General features: G+C 42.1%; 1 protein-coding gene across 10 annotated transcripts in view; it reads right to left on the reverse strand.

The window, feature by feature from the left end:
• Positions 1-27,262, reverse strand: part of spop (speckle type BTB/POZ protein) — a 124,601-nt gene that overhangs the window by 38,427 nt on the left and 58,912 nt on the right. For 3 of the 10 annotated variants that reach the window (XM_015361954.2, XM_015361951.2, XM_015361953.2), the window contains 5 exons: positions 17,082-18,546; positions 15,811-15,973; positions 14,436-14,557; positions 13,742-13,893; positions 959-1,086 (listed from right to left, as the gene is read on the reverse strand). In XM_015361954.2, coding sequence (XP_015217440.1) covers positions 959-1,086; positions 13,742-13,893; positions 14,436-14,557; positions 15,811-15,973; positions 17,082-17,086 — 570 coding nt within the window. In that variant the 5' untranslated portion in view covers positions 17,087-18,546. Of the gene's footprint in view, positions 1-958; positions 1,087-13,741; positions 13,894-14,435; positions 14,558-15,810; positions 15,974-17,081; positions 18,547-19,755; positions 20,976-21,002; positions 21,179-27,262 lie in introns of those variants that run through there. The other 7 variants (XM_015361959.2, XM_015361957.2, XM_015361956.2 and 4 more) reach the window with 6 other exon arrangements.

Below are 27,262 nucleotides of genomic sequence, written 5' to 3' on the forward strand. Positions count from 1 at the left end.
TTATGGATGCATGCATTACACAAGGACATTAACATAGCCAGAATGTTAACCCTTGAGCTCGCCCAGAGCCTAGGAGGACTGGCAGCTGCTGAAACATCAGCTGATTGTTGGAACAAACAGAGAATTAATACCACTATTATGCCCCAACTTGAAAAGTGCCCTAACAATTTGAACAGGCACCAGTGAACCCAAATTCAAATCAATCAGTACATTCTTCTAACTGGATTTTTGCCTATGTAGAATAGCTCTTATTTAAATGGAGGTATCAAAGGCCATCAGTTCATCTGCAGTGTTACCACCAGCTCTGTAGTCTGATTGTGTCAGATCTAAGCTAAGCAAGGCTGGTTCAGGCCAGCACTGGGATGGGAGACCTCAAAGTAAACGGCTACTGTTCTAAGTGGTAATCAGAATGTGGTAAACAACCTGTCCTTCCTTAAATTCAACTTCAATTCATTTTCTGTAGTAACTCTACACTTGACCCAGCCTGCTGTTTAATGGGACTACTGGTGCAGCACTGCTATCATGTCACCCAGGTGGAGGCTGTACTTCAATGGTGGATGAAGAGTGTTCCCTCCTATATGTAAAGTACTTTGGAATAAGGATGAAAAGTGCTATATCAATTTGCATGAGATTGTATTATTTTGTACTTGCTATGTAAGTGAAATCCATTGTTTTTTGTACTTGTTACTACCCTATAAAACATGACAATTTTGTAACTTCATAATTCCTGGTGTAGTTAATTGCTTAACAGCCAAATGTCAAATCATATTCAAACCTGTGTATCCTTAAAATATTCCTTGAGTGGAGGTATAATACCAATAAAAATAACAATATAAGTTAATATGCATGAGCTTGTGAGCTTTAAAGGCTGATGAATATGGCTCAGTCCAGCAAATGCTATCAGCAGAAGAAGCAGAATTAATACCAATATCAATAAAAACAGTAACAGCAGCCCTACCTCGCAGAAGAGGGTGAGTTTGTCATCGGGCAGCAGTCCATTGGCTTCATCTAGCAGGAAGTCCCTTCTGATGAACTTCTTGAAGCCCCAGTCCTTCCCCTGGACAAACCGGTACGCCCTCTGGCTCTCTGAGCAAACAGACACAGGACACACCTTCTCAGGGATCTCAGGTACATGGGAGAGGAGGAAGCTGACCTCAGAGTTCCATCTTGGAAGAACATCAGGATGAGTTTTTGGCCCAGTCCCATGTGGGCAAGCACTCACCCGGCACTCAGGTCTGTGACAGTTCTCTACATACTGTTAATGCAATTGTTTAGCTAAATATTCTGATCAGGATACATAAGCATAAGCAAAATAACATAAAAATGACAGCCCAACAGCTGAAAACAATGCTAACAATGCTAGAGGTCCACACTAAAAAATCATGGACAATGTCTCAGATGAGGTTTGATTTCATTTATACTACTATCTTGTTTTGACTGCTCTCTGAACTCAAAACAGGAACAGTTATAAATGATTCATGGTAAAACACACAATAATATTCTCATATTTACGGTGAAAAAACTGCGGGGGATTGTGATGGTTGGCAGTGGGAAATCTTGTAAGTTACAAGATTTGTGCAAAACCTCTTTTTTTCTCAACCTAGCTGCACCCTCACTGGAGACTCCTGGCGAAACAACAACCGAAACAGCCAGAAAGGGCACACTGCAGTCCAGGGTGTGTGACTTGTCCTGTACTGTAGAGTTAAGCTTTGAAGAGATGAGCCAGCCCTGAGCCTACTGGGAAACATGACTTTCCTGCTTATCTTCACAGATGAAATGTGAGGACACGACCATTGAAAACTTCAAACACTTATTTCTGAAGAAAAAGAAAGCTGGTTTAAAATAAAAAAAAGCTTTTGATTTCTGAGGATCAGAGACGAAGAAAGGAGCTGGAACATTTGTTACCAACTTGTTTCTTTAAGCTTTAGATCATAAGAACAGTTACAAATGAGAAGGAGCCATTCAGCCCATCTCGCCCTTTCAGTAGTTAGCAGCTTATTGATCCAAGAATCTCATCATGCCACTTCCTGAAAGAAGCCAGGGTATCGGCTTCAACATCATGGCTGAGTAGCTTACTCTGTGCCTCAGATTTTGAGCCCCTGTATCAGGTCCTCTCAAGGATTTCTCTGTTCAAGGCTAGAAAGGATCACTTCCTTCAACCTGTCAGTGTAGGACATTCCCTTATGCCTTTTTAATTTCCATTAATTCTTTAAGCCCCTTTGTGTCAATTCAATGCCTGACCATCCGAAACAATTTCTGAGAACGCTTGCATTTGTTGGCTTTTCATGTGCAGTGCTTCCAGACAGCAGTCGAGACTATTTTCCTCCTCTACTTCTCCTGTTACCCTAATTCCTAACAGAAAGTGCACCAATCTGTTAGATATGTGCTGCTGGATCTGAGCTCGGCTGCTCTCTCTCATTCTTATGGCTTTTGTCTTATGTTTCCTTATCATGCATTACTGCATTATCAAAAAGCCACCTCGGAGCTGAAGTGAGAGGAAAATAAATGTCCACAAAATATAAAACAAAGACCAACCATGTAAGATACTGTATGTAAAATATTTTTACATGTTTTTCTTTGTCCTTGTGTTCATTTGTATGTTTTTATATGTGTTCAGTTATAGATTCTTAACCAAAAAATACTAAGGCAACAATGCACCATGCACAAAACGAACATAAAGAAACATCCCCGCTCTTGCTGCAAGGACAGGTGTAGACACATGCTGTATCTGTGGGAGGGTGCTGCTATTAACATGACAGGGATCAGTATATCACTGTTCATTTTATCATTGTTCAAATGTAATACAAAAAGGGAAAACGGTTAACTTCATCAATGCACAGGCAAAAGTCCGATAAGTCACTGAGCCTTAACCACCTCCATGATGCTTTTCAAGTTGTGGGTACCTTTGTGCTACACTGTCACAGACCCAAGATGGGCCTCCTGTGGTTTGTAACCTTCCTTAGGTTCTTATTTCTGATTGTCTGGCCCGTAGATCAGACAATGAAATCTGACAGCATAGCCCTGTTGGGAAACAATGTCTGACATCTGTTTATTGTAAGACAACCACTTCGGTAATACAGAACCCGTGTCCCACTTTCACAATGACACCGGGCATTTTTCATTCTTGGAATGAGCAGCTACAGCGGAGAGCGGCGAGGAGAGTCCTGTCATTGTTATATTAGCCGCTGCTTTATGCTGACACCTGCAAGCTGTGAGATTTCACTGCAAATTACCTCCAATATCCCTTTTTCATATGCAGACCATTTCATTTCACTCCAACTGTCAATCTATGTTCAATATATTCAGCAAATTACACTGGGAGTGTATACACTCAGTTTTATTAAATGCAAAATCCTGAAGAAATGTAGCACCAGTGATAACTAAAAGCCATCAGAGAGGTAGAGAGCAAAACTGGATATCAGTGGTAAAGGGATGTGAGTAAGGTTCTGAAAAATATAGTGTTGTGCATTATAATGACTAAAGTAATCTTTCAAATTGCTCTTTTAATTTGCAAAATTTTAAGATTTCTTTAACTTATGAGTTTTTAAGCCCATCACACTTAATGAGGTAATTGGATGCAGAAAAGAATCCTCAAACTCTGTCTGTCCAATGTCACTCACAGCCCCCAACCCAGTATGTCAACCAACGTAAACCTGTTCAGGATGGGACCAATAAAGATAAATGGTGATAAACTTAAATACAGAACTGACTCCTCTTCTGAGAGACATCAATGCATCTCTTCTGCTCTGATCTGCCCTAGACTGACAACACAAATGCAACAGTATAACAACCCACACACACTGACATTAATGTGTGATTAAGTTTTTCCAGTTGGATAGCTGGTTGATCCTGGTCCACCCCTCCTGTAGTCGTAAAGAGTCTATGAAGGTCAGAGATGGTCCTAAAAACTCTGTCTTGCTCACGCTGACAAATTCCACTGTGCTTGTTATAATTCTTCAGGCCCGTTCAGCAAAGACAGATGTGGGAATCAGCTAATCAAGAAATACTTGCTTTGGTATTCTACAGATCGTCTGTTATTTACTGCCAGATTTTACAAATGATCCCCCTCCCATCCCAGAAAAAGAGAGCATCAAATTACACTAGTGTCAAATGCAGTGGGGGTATGAAAAAGTGAATTTTTAGGCTTTTTCCTCACTTCAAATATTTAACTAGGAAAAAGGGAAGCCTTTGAGACGGCTTCTCCAAAGAGCATCTCAGGGAGATGACAGGAAAATGTCTAGGCATGGTCTTTTATTCCCATACAGAGTGCTGCTCTGAAGCCAAGGGTGCTGGCTGGGAAATACTGGAGGTCGGCCAGCTTGAGTCAAAGCAGTCTGCACACCAGACCGACCCTTTCGGAGCCCATTTAGAACTAGCGTGTGCTGCTGATACTACTGGGGCTCGGACGCTGGAACAAACCCTGTCTCAGGGATACAGATGGAGAAGGAGCCAGTAAAGAGATCTTTGCAGCTTGAAAGCATAGCTAATCTTGGGTCTCTCCCTGTTCCAGTCGCTCTCTCTCTCTGCAATATCTGGATGCCAACAATCATTTAGTGTGCCCAAGACCATCTGTCTGTGCCTCTGCAGGGCTGGCTGTAGCGTCCCAGTGGAGCAGAATGCTCTTCCCCAGCCAAGCACAACAAAAGACCAAAAGAAAAAGGTGCAGCCTGTCGCTGGAAAGCAGGGATACCAGGATTCCTCTCTATACTGAACAGAACAACGGGCTTTGAAAGACAATGTGGATTTCACAAAAAACATTAAAATCCCCTTTGAAGCCCTCCCTCGACTTCTCGCAGTACGCACAAAGTTAAACCTATTGCATACAGCTTATGTAGCTCAATGTAATGGCCTCAAGAATGAAAGGTTATTTAAAAGTACTGTATGTGTTCATATAAATTGCAGCACCAGGGACACAAATGCAGCATGTGGTTAGGGTGGCTTGATTGCAAGCCAGCTCTTTGAAAACCTACTCAAGAGAATCCTGTGTCAGAGATGGACAACCAAGACTCCAGAATGGCTAAGTCAGTAAAGGCATCTGAGAGGAAAGAGCCAAGGGTTCCGTGAGCAGCAGAACACAACTGAATAACTGCAGATTGAGACTGGATGAGCTCAAAGTCGTCTAGGGTTTCCACAGCTCGTGGGGTTAAGTGTGGGATCTCCGCTACTCCCCTCCATCTGACACTTAACCCTGTAGCAATGGGACTGCAGGGTAATCGAGAATCAGAGAGTCAGAGGGTGTGTGGATGCAAGTCCACACCTTTCATTTGCTGGTACAACAGATGGCATCGGGCAGGCAAGAAAACGTCATAATCAACAGATTACATCACCTCATCTCCTGTTCCCAAACAACTCTCTCACTCAGCCAACATCACCCCTGCACCAACTAACCAGGTAATCATAAAAGATTAATTAACATTTGGCCAAAAACATTTAATCAAATCTGTACACTTTATTATTCTTAAAAACAACACGCAAGAATAGAGTATATTTCTGTTTCTGTTGGTGCTCTGCATCATTCAAAAAGACCTAGAAAACTTCACAGACTACGGATTGTCTTCACTAAAATACATTCTATTTTACAACTGCAACAGCTAGAATCTTACCATGCATGCTCTCTTTTCCAGCAGTTATGTGTCAATAGATTTCTCTAAATCAATACTCCAAGTTGTTAGAGCTGTCATAAAATATCTTGCGGGGCCTATTTTAGCTCCAATCTCATGGGACACATTACAATCACAACCCTCCAGAGACTGAGACCTGTCGCAGAAATTATCTGTACAAGCACAAGTCTGAGGGTACAGCATCAAACTTGAAACCTGGCTCTCTCTGTCAGTAAATCTGTCTCCAGTACAAAAGGATATGCCTGCAGGCCCAGGGAGTGAGACTAAGAGCTCCACCACACTGCTTTCTGTCGAAAGGAAGGAGCGATTCTAAGAAAACAGATTTTTTTTCTATTTTCTCACTGCAAAAAAAAAAGTCAGAGATTAAAGCACAGATAACTACCACCATATGAGATTTCTGGTTATATGTGACATCGAAGCTCAGGTTTCTTAACCGCAAACCCTTTTATCTTGAAAGAAGAGGAGCAAGACATTCAAAGACAGCCATTATTAACTGGGAATGCACTCCATAGCTGTGTTTTCATGTTGCCTTTATTTCCCTATCAAAGGAGCATGCCATTTGCTAAGAACAGCTCACGATTGGTAAAAAAAATGAATAAAAGACATGACTTCTTGATCTAAAGCACACACAAAAACCAAAACAGTGGTTTTTAAAGCCCACAGCCTCTTGACAAACATAAGTGCTGGTAATATTTTTTTTGTTTGCTTTGGGTTAGTGTAAGAAATGTGAGTTGCAGGATGACTCACAACGTCTCCATCTTTAGGGCACTTTTCCAACCACTACTCAACGTCTCATTCTTCTTCAATGCCTCCTCCTAATTCCAGAACTTTTCCCATTCACCCTGAAAACACTGCTGATCATGCTATCGCTACCACAGGTTTGAAACTTTAATACTTTTATACAAATCACTCAGGAGTTCCATCAGTGAGGGCAGTAAATACCAAACCTCTTTTAGTTAGGCTTCACTCACACTTAACAACACTATAGTTATAGATCATGCTATAGGACCTACAAGACTTTCTGCCTTCTGTCAAAACCTCATTACTCTGGCATACTTAATAGATCATATTCCATATATGATGTGTATGCTCTGATATCACTAGCATTTCTTACAAAATGCATTTCTATTTAAGCTTTCTGGAATTGCTCCACTTAGAACTTTTAAACTTTTTTTCCCACCCAATTAAACAGTTTTTGGTCCACGCTCTGCTTTGTTATGCTGTCTAACTATTCCAGCAAAGTGCAGGAGAGCTGCTGCACCATATACTTTGCCAATGGGCTGAAATGAAGGGAGAGAGAGAAGTGCTTTGGCAATTTGAAAATCCTCTTCACAGGCTGCTATGTAATATAAGAAGCCTGAGCTGAAAACTACGAAGCAAGGATTTGAGGACAGCTCTGAAAATTGATCAGCTCCCAGGTGGTACAAGCAATAAAACCCAAAGGTTGGGCCCTGTGGTCCAGATTTACCGTGCCAGTGTAGAACTGGGCTATATCATCAGCCAGCTGTAATGGGGGAATTCTCCAGGCTTACGCTCTCAAGAGAAGTACTGCTGCTGCTGGATTTGGAGAGCAAGAGCAGCCCCTGGACAGCGCCCAGCTGTGCATCCACATGGCTCCTGGACATGGACAGAGCCATGCACATGCAAGCATGTAGTGTTGTCAGTGACAATTGTGCCGACTGTCCAGTTGGAGAAAACTCTACTACAAGGCACTGTGGAACTTTAGTATGCCAAATAACAAATGAGGCTGACAGATGGGCATGTCGGAAGAATGAATCCACCGGTCCTCGTTCTCTCTGCGTACAGGGCTAGTAGCAATAGTAATTGCTGACTTCAGAATGGGAATCATATAGAAAAAGGAGATTCCATATAAAAAAAAAAACTGTAAACTTAGAACAGGCTATTTGAAAAACAGTAGATATTGCTCTACACTGAGACCTGTGGGCCTTTGGAACTAGCTGGATGGCCCTGACTGTGTCCTCTTATTTGGAATCTTCCCCGGTTTTAATTGTCTGTTCCTTTAAGACTCGGTGCTCAGTGCTTGTGAATGCTGAGCCACCGCGCTGTTGGCGAGAGGCAGGCAGGTGCACCCAGCTGCCACAGCAAGAGCTCACTCTCATATCTCAGCCCCGCTCGCAAAGAACACCTCCATCCTAACCTAATAGCCCCCTTGCCATTTTGCACCGCAGGTCTAAACACAAATGATGAATTGTACGCTGTGTTCCTCTCACAGCGCAGACCAAAGTCTAAGAGGATAAGGCGAACACAAGCAAACTCATTTCATTCTTGACGCGAGACAGATTTGAGCCTGGGCCTCTAGAGATGTAAGCCTGGGAAAGGCTACCATATTAACCTCCTTCCCTGGCTAGCCTGTGCCTCTCTGAATTAAATGTCTAGGCTGCTGTCCACCTCCCACTCTCCAGTCGAGGCTGTGCTACAGCACAGATCTGATGTGTGATGACAGAACAATTTGCTCAAATAAACCGGCACAGAGTAACAGCCTGGAATAAGCTGTCACACAATGAGGAAGAACTTGGGTGTCTGTTAAATCCACCTTCTCTGGCTTCATTTTGCCTTTTGGAGTTTGTGCTTTCCCCCCGTGCTTTAAGTCTTTCGGTCCACGTGTCCTTGTTCTGTTTGGCTGTACCCTAGCAACCACCCAGGGCTGCTTCTTGATTGGCCGGAAGTGGAGAATCGCGACTGACAGGCTGAGGGGGAGAGCCTCATGGGAAAGCAGAATGGAGGCTGTTTTTGATGTTTCTATTCCGGTCACCTCTGCAGCAGCTTCCCTGCTCAGACCACCCCTGTCATATCAATAACTGTTTATACTTGCGGCTGTCTTTAACCCCTCCATTGCCATACAGCGGGGTCTGCCTAAGTCCATCTTGAGTTCTAGATCGCCCCCTGTGGGACGAGTGATGTTAACTCCACCAGTCCGAGCAGAACCTACAGTCCGAGTGTGTGAACCTACTAATACATAATATTTACAAACACTAGTGCATGTTCCATTTACAGAACCCTAACTGGAAATGCATCTGTTTATCTGTGTGTTACAATTTCCCTTCTTAATATACAACCTGATCTTATGAGATTGGTAGTAACTCCTTTGGATGAGGCAAAAAAAACTGTTAATTTCTTTCTCAACACTATACAATGGGATAAAACAACACACACAAAAAATCATATAATGAAATTTAACAGAAAAACGCCATTACTGAACTGCATCTGCAGAAAGTTCCTGTCAGCTCTCAAGTTCTAAATGGTGAATTCCACCATCTTCACCTGGTTCTTAGCTTTCAGCTGAAAGTCTGTCCCTCCCGAATAACTGCGCATCTGGAATGTCATTTGCACAAAGGGTTATAAAAGATTATACACATTGTTATATTGTATGGTGCTTATGAAGGAGTCAAAACCTTTTTAGCCTCATGCAAGAAAAGTGCTACCCTGAGTCCCTGGAGTTTCTGCTGGGTTTAGTCTGCACTTGTTTCAGTTTGCAGCAACAAAGGAAAGAAATGAGCGACAGCAGAAGTTAAAATTCCATCCCATTTTTGTGCTACTCGGTGGTCTGGCTCAGCTACCGTACTTGCTAACACGTATTATTACACATTTTTAATGTTTTGAACTGTGATTAAAGTGTTTGCATCTTCTGTTACAGTGATCTGTGCATCCTGTCAAGCCTATCACAATACATAAAAATTTCTAAATAAATGACAGATCAACTGAATGAAACAGAACTCAATGTGCTTGTTCACGTATCTCATTTTGCTCATGCAAATTTGAATTATTGAAAATCTATTAACAGCGGGCTTTTCTAATCAGGAAACCAATCCAAGGACTTATTCACAGCCTGCAATCTTAACTCTTTTACTGAGACAAAAACAAAGTCTCGGTACTAGACCTTGTTAAAATTAAATATTATTAAACTTTACTACTGTCTGGAAGTTGACACTAGCTTACTTCTCTCTTAGCTGTTCAAAACATTTGTCACAGGACAGGTATGTCTCAGGGTTGGAAATTACTCCAACCTCCATTTCACCAACTTCTGAGGATGGACCTGTGTCTTTTCAAGTATCTTTTACCACTAATACAGAAGCTTTCCATTGTCGTACAGTCCAGGATCAGGGCTGAAAAACATTCCCATCTGCTGCTTTTCACATTTCTACAGATAACACTGAAAAACAAATTTTCATGAACTTAGATAAGGAGTCCTAGACTTCAATCCCTTTAGTCAAACCTAGTTAACAAATAAGTAGTGCCTACATCAACACTTTAAGCCCAAACAAGTACATAAATCATGTAGAAAGACGGTGTTCACATACAATTGCTACTATTTTTTAAGATTTTTAAAAGACTTTTTGAAAACAAAATGACATGATGAAGGACCGTGTTAAGTGTCACAACTGAATATGGAAGAATAGAGCCATGTTCAAGATATTACAACAAGCAGCTTTCATCCCTATCCCTGGCTTCAGAATTAATTAATTCAATGTTTTGCAAGAGTAATTCAGGCAGTTAAAAAATGTCAGAACTGAAGCAGGCCCAGGTAGAGTATAGGGTACAAAATGGACAGGTTCTATTGCTGTCGAGTTTCAAGGAATCCTCCCAGACTTGGCTTAATGAGGTTCTCTAGATCAATACGCTACTACCCACTGCACAGAGCCAGACGAAAGGCAAGAAGCCTCCTCTCATTTGTCGCCTTTCTTATGCTCTGAAAACCCACTTAATAACCTAGAGCTTAATACCAGCGAAAAATAATGAATAAGGGCTTGAACACTGCTACACCACATAAAGCACTGCATTTGTTTCCTGTGCAGTTGTCAAGAACACAATCCCCCATCTTGTTTTGCCTTAGAATGCAGGCAAAATAAATCACGTCGTTACCCATCCTCTCACAGCTCAGCCTGGCCCAGCCATTCCCGGACGTCACCACACAGAGTGGCAGAGGACACAGGCCGCAACTGTTACTGGGAATGACGGGATTCGGGTCTGGAATAAGCACTGGGAATGGCTGATTGCCATTTAGGACTCTCCTCCGCCTCTTCCTCCACAGTCCCCAGGAGGAATGAGAAGGAGAGAAGGAAGTTAACTCCCTGGAAAGACACACTTGAGGTCTCTAGCAGGGAGTGCAGGGCAGCTCTCAGGGAACAAACAAGCCCTCGGATTGCACTCCAGGCAGTATCTCGGAGGACACCTTTTTTTAAATAAAAAAAAGCAGTTTTCGGTTAAAAAAATAATAAATTAAGAAACAGCAGATCAAACTCAAAGACGGGTATAGAAGATACTTAATCCGTCTTTGAAAGGACTGGAGGGGTTACGTTAAAAAAATTATTTCCAATTTGTTTTCTTCCCCCATTACACCTGCCCAGCTTTCTTGATCTGTTCAAATGTTCATCATTTAGCTTTAGCTGAGTTAGCCTCAGAAACCCTCACTCCCAACGCGCCTGTAAAACTTACATAACACCCAAGCCAGCCCATACTATAAGTCCCACAGACAACACAACAGTTATAAGCACTGGGTAGAGGAAGGACACTACTCGCACTTCTAACACTGAAAGCTGACAGCTGCCTGGCCAGACACAGACGGTCAAATGAGCTGTCCTTCCCAGCCTGAGCCCCACCTAGCCAGAACGCAGGCAGCCAACTGTAACACTGTCTAGGAAACCCCAACCACACTGGGAAAATAACATAACCCAGACCAAAAACCTATAATGTGGACTACAACATGATCTCCACCAGATGCCTCTGCTGATGCAGCTTCCTGAAAGACAGCGGGCTACCTGATACCTGTCAAAATCAATCAAAATCAAATCAAAGTTTATTTATCAAATGCACAACAATATGGCGTGCATGTTTAAGAGTGGCCCAAATGATACATTTTTTTCTTCTTAATAGGGGTAATTTAAATGGCTGAATACTGTTTCCTTTGATGGCAATTTGCCCTGTTAGAACAAAAAAAACATCAACAACAAACTGCAAAATCATCATATTTTTTTTTACTTGATCATCATAAAAAAACTACATTTCCCAAAGAAATTAATTATTCATTTTTGCAAATTTAAAGCATGTTTCAACGTTTCTTGGAATTGTCTAGTTATTCTCTTCTTGGAGTTTGAAATACTGCCCAATTATCTTCTTCCACACAGAACAGTGTGATGGATTAGGATACAGTAGCAGCTATTGCTGATCAATGACTGCATCTCTTTCATGAACAGGATCAATATCAAACTTCTACAATGTCTTGTGCATTTTACCATTATGTGCCACATTCGTTTTCTCGTAACAGTTTAAATGGATTTTGCATGGGCGACGTGCTAATGCCATCGATAAAATCAGACCCTAAATGATTTGCAGGGTTTGACACATTTTTCTTGAATTTTCAGCTACAGTGGTTTGACTTCATCTGCACGACAAATCAAAGCAGCAGGAGCAATGGTGTGCACACGGCTGGGCACAGAAAATGACTAACACCCATGACTTATGACTACTGCATCCAAGGATATGAATCCAGCAAAAAAAAAAAACAGGAAAATTATATCAGATATGCTCCTTCAGCAGCTGTTTCCCTTTATTAAAAAAAAAAACTTGAGACTTGAATGTTTGACTCAATAATTATGTCTATATAGCAGCAATCAATTTTTTTTTATTTCTCTTTAAGCTATATAAGAAATTTAACCATGATGATGCCAAAACACTATAGGAGGAAAAGGAAAAAAAACAGAAGCACAAATGAATATGAAAGGCTACATCTGGACCGGAAATCTGAATTCAGCACCCTTTTCCTTTTTTTTTTATTTCAGCTCGACTTAATCCAATTAAAAATATCTTTCAAATGAAAACATGCCAATTTCCAGTTAATCAAAGAGTCTGAAAAGCCTTTGCGGGCATCCTTGTAATTAAAATCACCTACGATGCCTTTAATTAAATATTTGGAGAACTAGTAAAACCTACTGCGATTATCCAAGTATGGCTATCCCTATACCCTTCAAGCAGATGTTCTTTAAATGAATAGTAAAATTTCCTCAAACCTGCACTAGTTAAATCCTCACAGAGAGTGAGGCATGTGAATACCTAATTCTTGCAGTCTCGTTTTTTTAGATTAACAAAAATGAGAAGTTGCCCGTCTCCAGCAGGCAAAACACTTGGACTTCTTAATTCTTCAATGGCTTAAGAATTGGCTAGATAACTAAACCATACAAACCAATGTGTTTTTAAATGACTCCAGCGATCATGTCACGGCTTTGCTGCCTCCCAGACTCTATCACAGCTGACACAAGCAACATGTTATAACCAGAGAATAAGAACATTACAGTTGCAAATGAAAGGATGCCATTTAGCCCATCTACCTGTTTGGTAGTTAGTGGCTGAAAGATGCAAGGATGTCAACTAGTTATCATATGAAAGATGCCTGGCTTTCACAACACACCTGGGTAGCCTGTTCCACACCCCAAAACGGGACTGAACCCAAGCAAACCCAAGCACAGCAAGAGTGTGACCGCCAAGTGACCCGAGGGTCACAGATCCTTCGCCATTTCTGCCTTTTAAAACCCAAGGAAGAGAAAGGACAGAGCAGTCAGATTACCCGCTTCCTCCAAACCACGTTTCAGAGAAAACCCCAGTGTGCAGAAGTTGTCACAACATGTTTTTCAGCTGAAATAAACACGTTTGGGCAACTTTGGTCACCCCCATGTAACTTATTAGTCAGGAACAGCACACTTCTCAAAACGTGTTTTTCAGCCCGAAATAAATGCGTTTTTTCAGACTGTTGAATCCCAATGTAACTGCCTGGCTCAAAGAGCCCACTGAGTCAGCCCTTAACCCCAGTGTGCAGAAGTTGTCAAAACGTGTTTTTCAGCAGAAATAAACATGTTTCTGCAACTTTGGTCATCCCCATGTAACTTATAGGGCAGGAACACCACAAACCGATACTCTGTGTGAGCAAGAATGGAGGTGGAGGAGGTCCAGCCCGCAGGGAAGCTTGTGGCGGTCTTTCACCTACACCATTAGGAATATACTTGGACTTGAGCAACTGAGGACTTGAGGAGGGGTCTGCAACTAAACAAGAACATGCCGTGTATTTCAACCTTGAAATGTCTCTTCCAGTTCTGTAGGCTTAAACTCACCCATAGCTTTGGTCTCCTCTCCTTTGGCATTGAGGATGGAGAACTTGAACTTGGCACGCACTTCGCTCTTGGGACAGCTGACCAGGAGCAGGTATAGAGACAGGTAGTCTTTGCTCTCCTCATCTAGCCCTTTAGGATTCACTCGCAGACACCTGGAAAAGGCAGAGCTGCGTGTCAGTTCCCCTCAGCTTGCTGGATTTCACCAGACTCACGAGCGTTCGGTTCAGACTGACACCTTCATTGCTTCAGCCGGCAAGTGCCTGCAGGGTGCAGAGGGAGGCATCAGCATGTAAATGGGATATAAATTGGGCTCCTAACAACACTGCAGACATTAAAGGTTTGGAAGCCCCATTAGCTTATTATTGATGATTATGATGATGAATAACAAAGCACTCTTCCTACCTGGCATAAGTTAAAAAAAACCAGGCAGACATCACCACTGTTTGGCAAGCTGAGGAAAACTCTGGGCCATTTGAAAGAATCCCCAGAAACCAGTACTAGGGCAGCTTCTGCATTAACCCCTGGGCAATCCCAGGAGAGATCATGATCCCAGCCTGCAATCCAAGCTGAAGCTTTTACCACAGGCGCTGTTAGGAAGGCTGACGATTCCAAATTTCTGTGTAAAAGCCAACCTGCCATTAATTTCACCACGCAGCGGCGCCAGCTCTGTCCCCCCTCATCACCAGACTCTCACCATTTCAGTTTGTCGTTGGCTCCTGACGAGAAGGTCGAGCTCTTGATCACCTCGCCCATCTCCTCCCGGCAGAAGCTGAAGTTGTTGATGGTCCACATGTAGGAGAATTTCACCACTTTAATCTGTCCAGAGACGCCCAGCAAGGCCAGGAAGAAGATACTGATCAACATGCACAGCAAAGCCAGCGTCCATCTCTCCAAACCACCCCAGCAGGAGACGGTGTCACAGCAGAAAATCACAGGAATAAGACCGTAGGTCTTTGCAAGTTTAATTCATGGTGTTCAAAGAGTGAGACTATTAAGTGCAAATAAATGAAAGTTGGATAATCCATTCTTGCAAAGCTTTCAGGTGCAAGTATGTACCGCCTGCAAAGCACACGAAAACCATTTCTAAACTGGACAATGAATCTCTGTGCCAGACTCACTGCTTATCTCTGAGACCATCCCATAGTTGTTCAGTGCTGAATTTACTAATTCTGTGCTTGTAGAGATTTTCAGTATCAATATCAATTAGTTAGCAAATAAAGAAGGGAAAACTACTACCGCTTTTGGCATGTAAAGCCATCAACAACTTGTAAAAATCAAAGCAGCAAATTAATAACACATAGTACCATCCTCCTATTTGCTCAATATTGGTAACTTGGTAACTGCTAGCTGCTTACAGGAGAAAATAACCTTGCTTAGTGTTGATTTTGATGTGTAACTAAATGACTTTTATTGCCTTTCTTAAGCAAATTATTATGCAACTTTAATCAGGGAGTTCTGGATTTGGTGCCCTTTTCAAGGGTAATAAAAAATGAAGTTTTAATCAAAGGAGTATTGTGTTTTACTGACTTGTGCATCCTTTCAGGTGTAAGAGCCGTTCTTGGCTGTAAACACACACTTTCATTCATACAGAATGACATTTCCAAGAGGCTGCCAACAAAAGCCAGTTCTCCAGAGACACTCCCTGCCTCGACACAGAGGTTTTGTTCATGCATGTGAGTGCTTCACTAATACACTTACCAACACACATGCTGAGTCACACAGAGCACAAACATGCACTCTCTACCACAGAGGACGCGTCGCGCTCCGCAGAGCGGACACAGCCCACAGACTCGCAGGCCCACTCTCTCAGACTCGCTGCCACTGCACCGCCATTTTCATCGGCTCCGGGTTTTACCTGCTGGCTCTCAATAGACACCGCAGCGAGAAGCAGAAAAGCCCAAAACTATTTGCGAATTCTCCTGACTCTCCTATGCAAACTTACACCGAGGGCAACCGGCAGAAGACCCAGCCCCTGATTTCTACACCCCAGGCTGGAGTGGGGGGCAGGTAAAACCCGAGACGGCTCCGGCGGCAGGGCACTGGCAGCTCCGCGCCCCCTCTCTGGGTACCTGAGTGTAGCACCAGCTCTCAGCCACAGGCCCGCTTGACATTTCCGCGGGGGGAGGAGGACTCGGCACTCTTGACATCGCCAGCTTTGACAGCGAGAAGGAGCGCTTGGGTCGCCAGGTAAAAAACAGACAGATTAAAAAAGGGCAGACAGCTGTCTTCTTTCTGCAAAAGATAGAAGAACAAAAAAAAAAAAGAGAGATACCTTTCACTTTTCAGAAACGAACAAATTATTGCTTTGGCACTGACAGTATAATACACCATCCATAGCTCTCCCCAGGCTCGTAAATACAATATCGGGGGGAACATGAAAGCCTCTTTCGACTGCACCTCATGCCTTTGAGTGCCACGGTAACTCTTTCTGTCGACATTCAAAATCAGAAATCAAGAGTAACTGACAGGAGTGTAAATGTTGAGTAAATACTTGTATCGGGAGAGCACAAAAGATTGCTTGTCACATGAGACTGCCGGGGTCTGAATCTGAAGGACACTGTGTAAGGACAAGACATTCATGGACATAAATCAAACAGCAGACTTTCTAGTTCACCTGAATTATAGCCAAAGCCTACAGCAAAGATCTCTTTTAATATATACCAGAGGTGCTATATAAATCACTCCTTGATCACATAAAAAGTGACCTTTTAAGATCAATTAAAATGCACAAAAATGCCATATAAATCACTAACAGATCCTCTAAATGATTCTAAGTCTTTCGCAAGCAGGTTTACAGCATAAATATTGACACATTAGAGTGAAAATTATTATTATTATTAATGCAACTATTATATTACAATCAAGCAATTTGTATTTGTGATCATGAGATTAAGACAAAAGACAAACAAAACATGATATTTTAATTTATCATATATTTAATTTTTTGGTAATTCCCCTGCATACATGTGATACTAGAACTAGATACTAGAAAGCATATTATATATTCAACCCAGCGATTTTAAGTGGCCATAAACATTGGGGCACGATCATGTTAGATTCATTTCAGAGTATGCAAGTTAGTATTTGGTTGCATATCCCTATTAGGCAATAACCGCCTGAAAGAAAATGCTCTGTGTAGTATTTCGAGATGTTTGCAAAGTCTTTCTTCAGCAGTCTAACATATTTCACCATTCTCTCCTGACGAACTCCTCGGCTGCACTGTCCCCAGGTTTGAGTCCCTGCCATGCAGCACGGAGAAGCGCCACCCAGCAATTTAGAAAGCTTATTGTTCCTCATACGGGGGTGAAATGTACCAATGTCAGCTGCCACCTTTACTTACATCATGGATTAAGAGGGGAGAGGCAGCAGGCCCAGGGGCATGCAGCTCCCGCCTTTCCCTCACTCTGGTCAAGTCGCATCTTGGTTTCAGCTCTGTTCCAAAACTCTGGCTCATCTCAGGCTTTCTGAGAAAACGATTTTCTGTTCTTGGCACCCACGAGGGTCACCTTGCGGTGCGGCCTGTGAAATGATGCTCTCTACCGTCTGCACTGTGGACAGTTGTTTCAGGGTTTTAGTGGACAATTTTGACCAATTCAAATGCACTTTTCTCGGCCAGTCTATTTTTGGCTGACTGGTAATTATACCGGTGGTTTCCTTCTTCTAGTACAAATTCAACAATTTGTTATTCGTTAAGAAAGGCCTAGTTTCTGAGGCATTCTTATGTTCCTACACTATGATTATGATCACGTTTCCTTTATTTCAGCTTCATAATTGCTTGCTTTTCTTCAACAGAACATTCTTGGGTTTCATTTTGACTTTGAAACTACCAATCCAAACACTGGAGTCAAACTGAGGCAGGCTCTTATACACCAAATTACCCAACAAAGGAAACCTGCCAGCCATTTGTCCAAATATCTCTGCTCCTTCAAAATTAAGAGGTTCAACACTGAATTGACTTTATTACAAAAGTCTTAAGAGTTGTACTTATCAGTACTTTTTAATGAGTTCACATTGACAACCCCCAGTATATACTGCACTATCCAAATACTTGTACTTGTTCAGGGCACATTAATTGCAGCCCAACAACTCTGCCTTGTGAGAGCAAGTGGAGAATGAAATGGCATACTCGTTCACAGAAATCATTCTTATGGAAAAGAAGCACAGTTAGGATATATTTTGCTAGTGCAAAAAAAGTGACAGCACGGTCATACACTTTCTCTTATCTCCAAACCCTGTTTAATTAGCCCCTCTTCCCTTTTTTTCTTCTTCTTTCAGGAAAAATCAACGCTTGTTCAAAAACAATGTGATCCCATAAGAGCAATTATACACAACTGATTAAATGACATCCATATTCTCAACAGTGATCCCGTGGAAGCTATTTTACTGCATAAACATATTCAATTTCTTAAATCTAATCTACCACTGCACACTAAGAATTAGGCATCTTTTGGGTAGAAACTATCATTTTATGTAAACACAATGCTATCATTGTCTACAATTAACACTTTTTTCTCACCCAATACTCAAGTAAAACTCGGCTTTTTCAGGGAAAGATAACAGCCCTCCGATCAAAACTCATTTGGTAAGGGATGCAGGACAGGAAAACATTTAGAAATAGGAAGAATACAACCTAGATCATGATGATCCCTAGGATATAGGTCTTCAGGGGAGAGAGCACAGCGGAAGGAGCAGAAAAGCCAGAGGGAAGAGGGGCTCATTTCCACTCAGTCATGACTGATGAGTGTCTCTGACATTGCGCTTCCATCCTGGAGAGGACAGCGTGTCCTCACAGGTCGAAGGGAGATCTGCAATGAATAAAGATTAGCAGCCTACTCTGGGCATCTTGCTTAATGGGCCTTTGTTTCAGAAGGCTACATATCAAACAATCGGACAAGGCTAGTTTACTTTTTTTTAATGAGCTGAGCATCCTCACAGGTTTAAAACCAAGGGCCAGTGTGGGATAGATCAGCTCCCAACATACCGGCCATTGCAGGCAGACGCCACCTGCATATTTTATTCTCAAAGTATGTAGGTATTAAATGGCGATCCAACTTCATCATGTTTACAACTTTAAATGAAGGCGGCTGAAGTGTCCTTAGTATTCTGACTGTGTCCTGTTCACAGTGTGGAAATACTGGGCTGCCTCATTCCCGTCTCCCACCTCCCTTCACACTCACATCACAACCACATTCAGAATTTGATCAGATCCTCCGGAGCGGCAACTGAATTTACAGATCCAGATGTGCTACAATACAAATCCACGCAGCAACCATCTTTAATTAAGACTCGTTTGGATCTGAAAGGGAGGAGCCATGATCACAGACACCCTCCACCCCCCCTAAAAATAGACACCTCGATATGCAGATCTTTATTGATGCAAGCATCACTTAGGATGTAAGTGGAGCAGACCTTTTTCACTTTTAAAAATAAACTTTGAGTCTATGAGATACTGACTAATGTGTACTGCGTAAATTGTGTTGTTGTTTTCGTTGGGCTGCACTGTGACAAATTCCAATCAACCTTGCGAACAAGTATGGAAAACCCTGCTGATGCTATTGGTGATGCTGGAGCAGGTAAGCAGGTGTTTTTTTTTTGCCCCAGTGTTCAGACTGGTGATACCATGCTGAATGGTGCGGTCCTTTAGATGAGACATTGAACAGGTCATTAAAGAAGATCCCATGGCATAATTTGCCAGAGTAGGCAACATTCCATGAAGGAATACTTCCCTCCCGATCTACTGTGGGGGGGGCTTGCTGGCTCAAAATAGATGCCACAGGTCACCCAAAGAGCTGATGAACTTTAGTGGAGGACAAATTGATCCCTTTCTATATGTACAAACGTGAGATACTTTGGGCTCAGAAGCACTCAAGTAAGTAATTATGAATTATTACAAACCACTAACATTTTTCCCAGCTGTTTTCAATAATTCCCCCAGGAATTATTAATTCTGTAAATAAAAATGCTAAAACACGGTTGCATGACCTACAAATATGCTCAGGTGTAGTGTTCCTTACTGTTCTTCTGTGCTTTCCAAGTACAGTAGTAGTGTCTGGGGGCCTGATGATCTTTAGGAAAAATTGATTTTTCAGTCAAAGTTCAGTTGTTTGCTGTAAATGTAATAAGGGGTGAACTACACAAGGATGCATACATTATATTAAATACATTAATCAAAAACATGATCACCAGCACTAGTGAAAGTGCCCAGAATTAACCACTCTTGCCCCTGCAAGTACTGTTGTTTCTAATAACCTTATTACCAGAATTCCTAATACAGCAATATTGCACATGAATAATGGCAAGGAATATTAAGTCACCATCACTATTTTGCTACATGCAAAAAATGTTTTATGAATGAGTTATAAATATTCTTGGGATCGGCAAGATCATATTTGCACCAAAAGCATTTAAAGGAAGAATATGTGACCAAGACCCATACTGTGGTCCTAATTGACTCCTTAAGAAAAGGAGCTCGATGGGAACATAGACTGAGCACTGCGGAGCAGGCGCTGTTGCTTCATGTCTGGGCAATGTCATCACCTGGCCACCCTATTTTACTACGAAAGCGAGACCCCCGTGACCAGTGATGGGACCCTGCAGCCATGTCAGTGAGAGTGGTGCCAGTCTGGCAGCCAGCAGTCCACTGTGGGGTCCACTGTGCAAACAGACGTTACTGGGACGCAGCAGGTATCACAGGAAAGTGCAAAACATCTTCACCCTCCTATCGTGGTGTGAGCCTCACAAGAGAGATGGATTACAGATGAATGGACTCCATTCAGTCCACTCTGCTTAGGTACAAGTAGCTGATTCATCAATCTACGACTTCTATGCAGCCAACAATATGGGGCATCGGCTTCCAGTCTCCCACTACTCTTTGTGTAAAGTCCCTCCAGCTCTTGCTCTGGAACCCATGTTGTTTCCCTGTGACCCTGAAAAAGTCCACCAACACTGCAATCTCAAGGCATCCCTAAACATCCACAATATGAAAAAACAATCATCTGTGAATGATTTCATGAAATGTTACGGCATTTCAAGGTCTAAAGCAGAACGTGCTGAAGTAGCTTACAGGAAAAAAAACAGAGGCTGGTCTGAAAAATAAGATCTAAAAATGTGATACAAACAATATTACAGAAGAGAATTTATAAAACCTAGTTACATTTTTTGCTTAATAACAACTTGCTACTAATACGAAAATAATTACATCCTGATTGCTGCTGGTAGCTTTAAGCAGATGTAGAGTGCACTCAAGGTGCCCTAAACTTACAGATTTCAGGATAGAATTCAGAAGTATAAAAGCGCTCTTGAACTCTTCAAACAGGCAGATCAATACTTCAGATACAGACAGATCAATAGAGCCACAATGGTAATTAAGCTAAAACCAAACTGTAAATAAACAGCTCTCTCTTTAGCCCCGATCACTCAAGCCCTGTGTTGAACTGGATTGAATTTTACATGTAAGTGTGGGCAACTGCCCCTTCTGTTGTGACATCATCAGAACACCATAACAGCCTTTCATGACACCTATGAAAGCAACAGCACATCCATGTATCCAGGTTCCATGACAACAGAATAACATCATAATCTATAAAGCTGCCCTTGGAACTGTGTGACATCACTAGAATTATTTACCACATTGCTTTGAGAGTAAGCATAAGCTGTTTATATAACTGTACTCCTTAATTCTCGGAAGAAGGCTCAACAGCCAAAATTGTTTTTTTCTTACTTTCAACGTGGAATTCAATTTAATTTGCTCATTTGTTGCTGCATTACCAGGGCATAGTATTCAAATATTAGCATCAGCAAGTCAATAGTAAGCAAAAACAAGAACCTATTTAGATAAACAGTTTAATGTCACCTTTAGTCTTCTCTGAACATTGTAATTTGCATAGTCTCATCCACTGATTGCTAGAGATTGTGATTAGCGATGTGCACAAAAGTGAAACATTTCAATGCAACAAAGCAGTAGTGCTCAATCTGAAGTTACTCTCTCAGGTTGGTCGAAAAAAAAGCAGGACAGACCTTCCAGATCCACTCAGTAAACACTGGAATAACCAATAAGCCACAATTAATTCTAATGCTGATATTTGATATTACAATTCTTGTGCTTATTTGACAGGAACATGAACATACAAATTAGAATCCAGAAAAAAAGAAAATATTGCATTATCTCAATAAGTTTCAAATGTTTCAAGCAAGACTGAAACCCATTTTCATTCACATCACCAATGCCCTTCTCTCAACAGGTTGCACTGTCTCCTGCTTTTCCACAGGAGAAAGCAAGAGGCTGGTGCTAAGGACTTTAGGACTAAAAACTTTTAAACCCATAACAAAATTACAAAAATACATCTTCTTTCAACCCTTTAATTGCTATGACAGATCTGCCTCCATTCACAATTAGCGCTCTGAAGGTTTGAAGTGATGACTCAGTTTTCACTGAGCACAAAGACATAACAAAATACCATAGCAGAGCGATTATGTGCTAGATGCACAAACAAATTACATATTTACATCAAAACATAGAACTTACAAGAATGAAGAATTCCTTTTATTTTCAACTCTGATGTATTACAGCACAATGACAATGTTCACCTGAGATCCTGAAATGGGTTTTTCCACTCAGACATTTTCCCTTGTTGTCTGTAATTAACCTGACCTTGTCTAACCCCTCTCTGTCTCTCTGTTGCTTTTGATTTGCCATTTGTATCAGTGTGCAAATGCTAATTAAACAGTCATGGTATTGTTACTTTGTAATACAAAATCTTAATCATTAAAAAAAGTTAGTAGACGTGCAAGTGTGTGTATTTGCAATTTAAATTATCTCTATTTTACTAGCAATTAATTTCTTATGAGTTGTACAACTTATTTTTATGTGTTCTGTGTAGTCTGCCTTGTCGTGTAATTGGGCATATTAACTAGTCTGCCAGACAATACCTTTGCAGGAGGATGATTTGCTGAGAGAACTGGGCAGGATAAGCAAATGACACCAGACCTGCGATGAAGGTCAAAGTCTACGGCGTTATAGAAGGTGTCTATGAATTTAGTTGGCCTATTCAAACATCTTGTGAGAACTGTCCACGAGTTTGGAGCACAAACCCATGACAGCACACAGGAGTGAAAGGACAGCATACACAGCAGCACAAAATAATGTCCGCCACTGCTATCACCGGAGGAGTCCATGATCATCACATTTTTCACATGCACCAAATTCCACTATTCTATGATGCAGTCCTCAGGACAGAGATGCCTAAGAAGACCAATAATCACCCAGTGCAACACCACAGTAGCGTATTGCTCAGAAGGTATTGTTATGTTGGACTGTATCAGCAACACTATACCTTTGTGAGGTTCCGGCTGTATCGCTGTGCCACTGTGGGTTATCACACGCCACTTCCACCCTTGCTTCATAGGAATAGGATGGCAGATAGATGCTGTACAAGACGAGGCAACCCTCAGCACAGCTCCTCACATGCATTCAGTCATGCTCAGTGATGAGCCACAGTGCTTTCTATACCAAAATACAGATACCAGCAAGGAGACTAACGTAAACATACACCTTGTCCAAACATTGTATTTGGTCACTCAGGACTGCAATGTACATTCACAAGGGCAAGTGTGGAAAATGGTGAATGATGATATTTTGTTTCCCGGGATCTTATTAATTTATTGCAGTGTAAGGATGCACAGTTAGTCACATACCTAACAGTAACAATTATTTACACCAAACTGCCAAGGAGGTCAAGTGTCAGTGTCCTAACCTGAGCTCTTCCTGTGTCACAACACCAGAAGACAACAGGAGAAAGATCATTTGGCCTTTTTACAAAATGAGCAAACCTGCAACACGAGAAACGGCAAAGAGGAAATAAAGGACATGCAATCAGACACAAAACAACAGTCCGTAAAGACAATTATTTAATTCTACACGGGCAAGCTTTAAAATCTCATTCACCCGGGGTTCAGCCCTGCTGCCGAGTGAGCCTGCTAAGTAAAACAAAGGATGGCAAGAATACCTCCACTTTAACACCATGGTAGGATATGTTCGGCTATAATTGATTTAAATGATTTAATCTGAAAGCGGCCTTTTCAGAAAAGTGGGGGCATCTCTCTCGCTGCATATGAATGTTGTTTACCTCCAACTTCCTTCCCCCTTGCGGCAAAAAAAAAACTGCACGAGACAACATTTATATTCATTAGGGGACGCCACTATCTTCACATATTAACTTATACATTAAACATGACTGCAGAAGAGCAGTCGGAGAGAAAGGCTCAAAGATTTTCCCTAAGAGCTAATTTCTGAAAACCAGAACAGTTCCGAGTAACGAGAGGTGCAGCTTTCTTCTCCTGCAGACACACTTGCTCTCCAAGGCTCCAGCAGTGATCGCTGAGCAGGAGGATTGATGTTGAAAACTGCAACACCGTGGGCATGCAGGTGGACATGGTACTCTTCTCGAAGGCGAAACACAAAAGGCAGCTTCTTTATGGCTGTGAAATGGCTGCATTTGATGTGCATTCAGAGGTGATGGAAATCATCTGCCCTTTAATTCCTCAAGATCTCATGTTTGGAGGGATTCAAGTCTTCGCACGAGCGGAATTCAGCCATGAAGGGCTTTGGAACAGGAACAGGCTTGTTACGGCTGTCATCAGACATTAGCAAAGAGCCCTGCAATCTGCACATCTTTACTGGGGGGTGAAGACTTTGGCTTTAAAGCTTGTTCGATTGATGGAGCATATGGAGTTCAGAAATGCACTCAAAGCAAAATGGCTCTGCATAATGGCCACTGGTTTGAGCTGGCAACCTCCTGGTAACACGCTCTTCACTTTACCCAGTAAATCAGCCAGTCTCCAAGCCTGGCATTCTGGATTTGCACACTACAACAGCATGTACATCTGTAGCAGCAAAGGGATTAAAAACAGGAGACAAGGGCAGAACCAGGCCTTGCACCAGGACTGTCTTGATAACAAGGCTTGTACCAGAGCCACAGATCACTCAGTCTCCTCAAGGAACTAGCCACAGGCAAGCAGCCTAAGAGAGGGACTGCTGAGAGACAGATTTATTTGTGGACAGACAGAAAGGGGTGGTCACAGCAGATCAAGGACACCACCATAGGGAGAACAGAGTCATATGTCTTTAAATACAGAATTGTCATGAAGGAATCACTCCTCAAGTTATCCTTTGAAACTTTAAGTATAGGGACCCAGATTTAACAGTGATGTCAACTACTGGGGAAGGCAGCGTTTCTGAGTCATGGCATCACCAAACAGTAAACAAAAAAGTCAGGAAGAAAGAAAAGCGATAGCTGTAACAGGAGCAATTGAAATTCTCTTTTACTATGACTTGAAAGAGAAACATCAAATACAAATAACCACCCACCAGCCTCTCCCCAGGTGGTGTTTTCCTGTGGAGCAGACTCCATTTAAAGCACCGAGACCTACCAACAGAAAGTTGCCCTGGGGACAATGAAATCAAGGCACAAAACTCAATTATGGATTAAGGAAACTCATTCTTTCCCCCCGCGATGATTCAGTCTTGCAGTACACCCAGTCCCACCGAGAATAGGCGGAGCTGATGCAAACCTAAGGCACCCAGTCCCCCCAAACACACACGTGCACGCGCACGAACCCAGGCCCAGCCCCTAAGCACATGGTCCCGAGCAGACTGGAGTGGAGGAGGGACAAGACACACGTCTTTACAGAGCAGCTCGAGCCAGTCAGCCGGAGAAAAGAGAAACTACTTTATCGAGAACACCTCCACCCGCCGACCCTGCTGAGGCCTAGCTTTCCACAGGGATGTTGATTCTCATACATACTATGAGCGCATCAGTACTGGGACCAACAGTGCTTTTTGGTTTTTTTTAAGTCTCTCAATATAACATTGCAAAATGGCGTTGGTCCAGCCACAGGGATCAAGCCTGCATATATTAGGGACATTCAAATTCTTATTCATCGGCGCTCTTTTTTAAAATAATAAAAATAAAAACTCCACAGCAGTTGAAGCATTACTGTTAAATCATCACATGGATTAAAAAAATAACAATTAAATGCCAGCATCCTTCACCACCACATTCAGGAATATTCCTGTCTCTCACAGATTCTGTTACCTCTCCTTCTGTCTAACCCTAAAGGGGGCAAAGTATATAAAGTATTATAAAAGGCACACACAGCACAAATAGACCCCAATGGTTTATTTCTGTGTAAATCAGGAGACCATGACAAACAGCACCCGAATAGCAGCAAAACAGCCAAAACCCCACCACTAAAACAGCTACAGGTAATTCAACTTCAAACAGGTGTGATTTCACATTACACTTAAAAGATGCAACTGTGCATCATAAGTACCATGAAAAATAACAAAAAAAAGCACCACTCAGAATCCATAAAAAAACTACTGAAAGATAAAGAAAATTAAATTTACAATCATTGCAAATAAAATCTTTCACATTTAAAGCACTGCCTCTTCACTTTGTCCGATATAAAGGAGCTGTCCGGGCAAGTCAGACACATAACCACCCACCCGCAGGGTATTCCAGCAGAAAAAAATCTGACGTTAAGAAAGAAGGATCTTCAGGAAGAAATCACTTGCACCTCTGTACCTCCACAAGCCCTGGGTACTGAGGCTGCCCATGAGCGACCTGTTCCAGAGCCAGAAAACCCTACTTTTCACAGAGGATACCAAAGCGTTCTATAACCTACATCTGCTACAGTGGAAATGTAGCAGTGCAAAGTAATATGTTGCTCTGCAAACCTTCAATGTAATTAAGCAATTAATTGAATTTAAATATCCAGTTCCTTTCAACAGTATGTGATGCAGAAGAATGTGTTCTGTAATGCCATTGCCAAAGAAATAAAACTGGGTTACAAGTGAATGAAACTTTCCCGTGATATTTTTTAAATACTTCTGGGACAAGTTTAACACGTTTACCCATGAGTGCTTACAGCATTGACGTTTGTGCTCAAGAGACATTCTAGTTTGCTCAGTGTGTTAAATAATTAGTGGGAACGTTGTTGCCTTTCACTTCTATCAGAGCAGTTAAAATGCTGCACACAAACTGTTGAAAACTGGCCTTCACGTGTTTCTATTGGCTAAAAGTATGGCTGTACATTTTTGAAATTGTATTATTTGCTTTCTTTCTGGCACGATGTTCTGTATATGCAACGCACAGTTCCTAGCTGAGCACATCAACTTGCTTTTAATGAATGCATCTTTGGGCGGCCGTTGATGTGGCCAGTCATGACAGGTGACTGGAGTTCTTGTCCCCCAGTGAGTGCAGCACCGAGAACCTTGTCTTCACCGAAGAGGGTTCCCTCAGCCTTGAGCCACAGGAGCCCAGGCTTGGTGACATTAAGGCGTTTGTGCCCATCGCACTACCGCAGGTTTCTCAGACACTGCAACATGCAAGCGCTGGCTCTTGAATGTCCATATACCCACCTTAGGTGTAGAAAAAACAACCTTTTCCTGGTCCCAGTTTCTGCAAAAGTGCAGTAATGAAAACAAAGCACGCCTTGCATTCTAATGGCACTCTCCGGAGC

The sequence above is a fragment of the Lepisosteus oculatus genome, chromosome 28, assembly GCF_040954835.1.
Source record: "Lepisosteus oculatus isolate fLepOcu1 chromosome 28, fLepOcu1.hap2, whole genome shotgun sequence".
NCBI lineage: Eukaryota > Metazoa > Chordata > Actinopteri > Semionotiformes > Lepisosteidae > Lepisosteus > Lepisosteus oculatus.